This window comes from Cucumis sativus, chromosome 1 (genome assembly GCF_000004075.3).
Source record: "Cucumis sativus cultivar 9930 chromosome 1, Cucumber_9930_V3, whole genome shotgun sequence".
NCBI lineage: Eukaryota > Viridiplantae > Streptophyta > Magnoliopsida > Cucurbitales > Cucurbitaceae > Cucumis > Cucumis sativus.
Window position 1 is genome coordinate 24,161,934 of NC_026655.2, and position 5,306 is coordinate 24,167,239.

Here is a 5,306-nt window from a genome sequence, read left to right on the forward strand (position 1 = left end):
CATTTGGCCCCTTATTCATGAGTGCATCAATGCCATATTTACAAAAGAGGCTCGTAAGCATGAATTTAAAACCAAGCTGGTGTGTTATGTGTAGAAAAAAAGAAGAAGCCAGAGACCATATTTTCTTATCGTGTTCATATGCAACTTCTATTTGGGGTTGGGGAGAATATGTTCCGTTGCTTAATTGGAGTTTTTCTCATCACAGTATCTCCTCCTTCTGCAAACATGTTTGTAGGGTAAAACAAAAAAAATAAAAAGGAGGTCATATTATTCAACCTTGCTATAGCTACTATCACTATGTGGTGTATTTGGCTTGAAAGAAACAACAAAACTTTCAATGACAAAGAGATAAGTCCCATCAGATCTTTGGGAAGATATCAAAGCTCTTATCTATTTTTTGACGATCATAAGTCCAAACGCTTCTCCAATTATTTTCTTCTACTATTATATAATTTTATGTACCATGCAATGTAAAGGGCATAATTTGTTTGTTTAGTTCAATGGTTTCGTAATTAGCATTACCTATATCATCAACCTATATCATCTAATTGATTTGAATGTTAAAAGTTGGAAGGTTACCAAAAATGGATCTAAATGAATTGGTGTGAACACAAGTGTGTTCATGACAAAATATTTCAATTTAATCCACCTTTAAAAATCAACTATAAAGGAAATTTATAGACCGTTGGTGAGATTGAGTCATCAAATTCATGAACATAATTTGCAACCAATATTCTCCTAAATTTGACCATGATGTTGGCTGGTACTAACGATGATGCCCCACACACACACACACAAAGTTGGAACTTGGAAGTTGATCAGTGCAGCAAGTTACAAATTAAAAAAGAAAAAATACTATATTTTAAATCAATCCCAATCACAAATCTTATAATTATATCTTAATAGATGCAATTGGAAATAAATAAATAAACAAAAAAAAAAAGGTTATCACAATATATTTATAAGTGAGGATTTAGAATTGGCTTCTGGGTTATATAAAATTTAAGTTGGGGGTTTCGAAATTTGAATAATATTAATCTCCTTTCACAACTTAAATCAAACAATAAGAAACATTGTATTATATAATGTAGACATTTTCATAATTTAAAAGGCCGGGGGAGATGAATTTGATGAAATGATAAGATGATTAGATGATTCATTCTCTTATTTTTCACACATAAAGCATCCTATTCAGTCATACCCCTTTCAATAATATACATTAAATTTTAGATGTGACATTTTAAATTAAAAAAGTAAACATAACCTTCACCTCTCTCTATCTCTATCACTTTATTATATATATATATAAGACTCGTCAAATCTTTGCTCACATCTAGGACCTCTTCTATTACCCTTTTCTTCCTTTTTCAATTTCACTTATGCTCTTATAATTTTGTACTCATTCAATATTCAAACAAAATATAACATATTTAAATATAGCACGACCAATAAAAATTATTTATCAAATATAGTTAAATTTGAGATCTATAGCTAATAAAAATGAATAGAAGTCTGTTAGTATTAATTATTAATAGAATCTAAAATCTTGTTATATTATATGAATATTTTCAAAAAAAATTTATCACTAATAAAATTTACTCGTAAACTTTTATTAACATATAGAAAGAAATATTAATTTTCTACCTACGGTAAGGTATCAAATTAATTTGTTGTTCAAAGTAATAATATTTTCATGGAACTTTTGATAGTCTATTTAACTTGTTTGTTTTGCTAACAATTCTTCTATAAAATATTAAACCGTTATGGAATTTTTAGTTATATTTTAAAATTTTAGTCCCTACACGCACCCATTTTTCCTCTAGATTTTTTTATTTTATTATTTACGTTTTACTGATATTTTTAAAAATCAAACCAAAAGTTTAAAACTAAAAAGAGGTTTTTATTTTTATAATTTTGGTATGAATTCAAGAAAGATGAAAACCATATTCTTATTGTAAGAAAAAAATAGATGGAAACAATTGTAAGAAATTGAAAGGAAGTATATTTAGTTTTGAAACACCAAAAACCAAACAATTATAAATAGGACAACCCTCTATATTTATTCTCAAAACATAATGATTGTTTTGAATTTTTTCAAACCTATTAATCTAGTAGAGACGTTCTGATGTACGAACCCATTTATATATATATATATCTTTCTCTTGAAAAATGCTCATCCTAAAAACCTAGAGAAAAGTATATATATATATATATTTAGCAATGAAAAAGTATATATATAATTAAGCTTCTATATGTGAAAACTTGAAATAGTTGTTTAAGAATATAATTTAAATCCATCGCCATCTTTATTAAATATAAATCACTATTTCACAAAATCACAAACATTAAATAAATAAAATTTAATTTTTTTCCAAAAATAAATATAAATATTAAAAGTTGTCAAAGCTGAAGAAGAATATAGTTAAAAATTCTTAGGTCAAACTTATTTAGAAATATTGTGGAATGAGAAAAAAATTTCTTTTAACTTATTGAAATGGCTTTTTGTGTTTTTAGAAGGATTTGAAAGAAAATATTTAACAATTTTTTTATTTAAAATAATTTCTAAATATTGAAGTGAAGTACATGAAATAACAAAGGAGAGTTCATTAATTTTTAGAACAACCCGTAAAGAAAATTACGGAAATGATATTAAAACTTTAATTATGTGATAAGATATTAAAGTATAAAAGGATCCATACATACATCAAAACATTCTTAGCATTTTCCTTGTACCCTAAACTAAAAGCAAACATATATTAGACAATAAGTAGGGTTGACACATTACATGAACATTTGGTATCTTACAAATTTGCCTTGACTCAATTTTGATATTTTTTTTCTTTGAAAAAGCAATTTCTTTAAAAAGAAATTAAAATAGCATGATGTTAATGGTCACATACATACATACATACATATACATGTATATATATATTTGGCATCATTTAAGTTTGGGGACCAACATGTTCAAATTGGAAGTATTGGTTACATGGCGTAGTGGTATTTTCAACATGATTGTTTATGTTTTGGGCATTTGAAGTTGAAGCTTCTCCATGTGATAGCAACGTTGGTATTGTGTAATTTTAATGATAATCTGCAAAATTAATAAATAACATAATGTTTTTATATGTTTTTTCTTTTTAATAATATAATATAGACATCAAATAAATCATTTCAAAGATAGAGAATTTATTTTATGATGATCAATTAAAAAAGAAAAAGAGAGAGAATAACCATACCTTCAAATATGGGATTATTATGGAAAAGGTCTTGAAAACTGCCCAAAAATGTTCCATATTGGAACTCATAATTTCCACTACTTGCATCAATGTTTTGGTTGAGAACAACTTCATTTTGATCCATGCCTGCATTTTCCTGCTTTATTTTTTACATATAATATTATCAAAACAATTATCATGAAATTAATTTAAAGTAGTTAATGGATGTCATCAGACTGCATCCACCATCTTAATTTTGTAGTTCATTCAATCTACATAGTAAAAGAAATACCTGTAAGTTTGGTGAATCAGAAGTGGGGATGATGCTAGGAACATACCGAAGAGCTTGCTTTACCATTGCCTTCCATTTCCTTTCTGAAAGTCTATTCCCTAAGCACTGCCATCAAAATTACCCAAATTAATATCACAATTATTCTACATATTGTTTTACTACAACGAACTAATTCTTAAACCACCTTGGACATATATATCTATTGATATATATATATTATACCTTTCTTAGAGAACGAAAGTCCTCTCGATAAGCTTTTACAAAGCCATCCACATTTAGGATACCATGGGAAGTTAGGTGCTTGTGATATTTGCCATTTCGCCCGATCCCTTCCAATCTCCATACTTCATCATCTCCTCTCGGCGGATGGTGTTTCTTGTTCACTGTTAGATATACATATAAAAGAATAATTAGGATATTGTAAATAAAAATGAAAAGATGGATGCAGCGCAACTCTAGCAGAATGACGACTCAAGATACGTACGTTGGCTTCGATTGTCCATCACTCTAAAAGAGTTAGACACGGCGGGTCGGATTATTGTGGGGTAGTTGTTGTTGGAGTCGTATATCCTGAATCCCAAACGAATCTTCTTAGTCCTGCTCCTGAAGGTGTTTCTAGTGATTGACAAATTGGTGATGGAATAAACACCATTATGTAACCGAAACCTTTTATCATCACCAGCCAACAAAGGTCCTTCTCCCGGCCTTTGAGCTACAACAATACTTGTGTCGAAATCCAAGTGATTTATTGCTTCGTCGTTGTCAAATAATTCTCCATTGATAACAACAACCTCAATCAACGCCGACGACAAAGGATGAGTAACGTCAATGATGTGATCACCATCAAATAATTCAACACGCAGCTCCTCTCCGTTCTCGGCTTCGATGTCATTTGCAGTGTAGATGGTGGATGAAATCCTATTCATCAAACATAGCCACAAATTCTCGTTTGTTCCTCCAGATCCACCACCATTACCAACAACTTCTTTTCCCTCTTCAACATCAACCGAGTGAGCTTTAAGCTGTGCATCCACCTCTTCACGTACCTGAAATTAACGCATCGGCTTTAAACTTCCACGTGAACAAAAGTTGGATAAATTAGCATATATAACGTGGTCGTACGATGGAGCGAAAAATATTTTCTACAATAGCCGTAGATTTAGGAGACAAAGATCCAGCTGATCCAACTGCAAACCTGATGAGAAATAACAACACAAAACAATGAATTAGGTGAGAGATGGATACATCATAACAAAACCCGAGAAGAAGAGAAGAAGAAGAGAAGAAAAAAAACATACCAAAATGGAATTGAGATTGATTTTTGTACCATTTGATCTTTGTAGGTTTTGTTTGTTGAAGATTTTCAAAAAAGGAAAAAGATTGAAGAGGAAGATGCGTGGGTGTTTCGGTAGTTGATGGTTTGGTAAGAAGAAGAGTCGCAACAAATGAGAATATATAGAAACAGTTAAGAGGAAAGAACAATGGAATCTCAAAGCAATTTCTGGTTATGAAATCCCTAGAACCTGCCACGAACTTTCCTCAGACCTATCTCTTTTTAATACTAAAAGGGTAAGAGAGATGAAAAATAGGGGAGAGAGGGAACACGGTTTAGTGGACCCCCAAATTCTTCTCTTTCATTTTTATCTTTAACCCTAAAATCAAACCCCACCAACGCACCATCTTCCTCATCATTTTTCTTTTAAAATTTTAACAAACCATTATTTCTTTCACAATCAAACTTTACTCTTTATATCAAGGTGTCAATATTGTTATTGATGTTTCAATGTTTTTATAGCATC

At 30.1% G+C, this 5,306-nt stretch overlaps 1 protein-coding gene across 2 annotated transcripts; it reads right to left on the reverse strand.

Annotated features, from left to right (window-relative positions):
• Window positions 1–2,602: 2,602 nt before the first annotated feature.
• LOC105436212 (calmodulin-binding protein 60 C) lies at window positions 2,603–4,960 on the reverse strand. 2 transcript variants are annotated; one of them, XM_011661338.2, is made up of 7 exons: window positions 4,806–4,960; window positions 4,630–4,702; window positions 3,992–4,553; window positions 3,730–3,890; window positions 3,508–3,612; window positions 3,237–3,372; window positions 2,603–3,091 (listed from the first exon to the last, which is right to left on the reverse strand). In XM_011661338.2, exons 1-7 carry the CDS (start codon window positions 4,835–4,837, stop codon window positions 3,081–3,083), a joined length of 1,080 nt encoding a protein of 359 aa, XP_011659640.1. In that variant the 5' UTR covers window positions 4,838–4,960; the 3' UTR covers window positions 2,603–3,080. The 2 variants fall into 2 exon arrangements, with proteins under 2 accessions (XP_011659640.1, XP_011659636.1); XM_011661334.2 differs by having other exon boundaries at window positions 3,237–3,375.
• Between the last annotated feature and the right edge of the window lie 346 nt (window positions 4,961–5,306).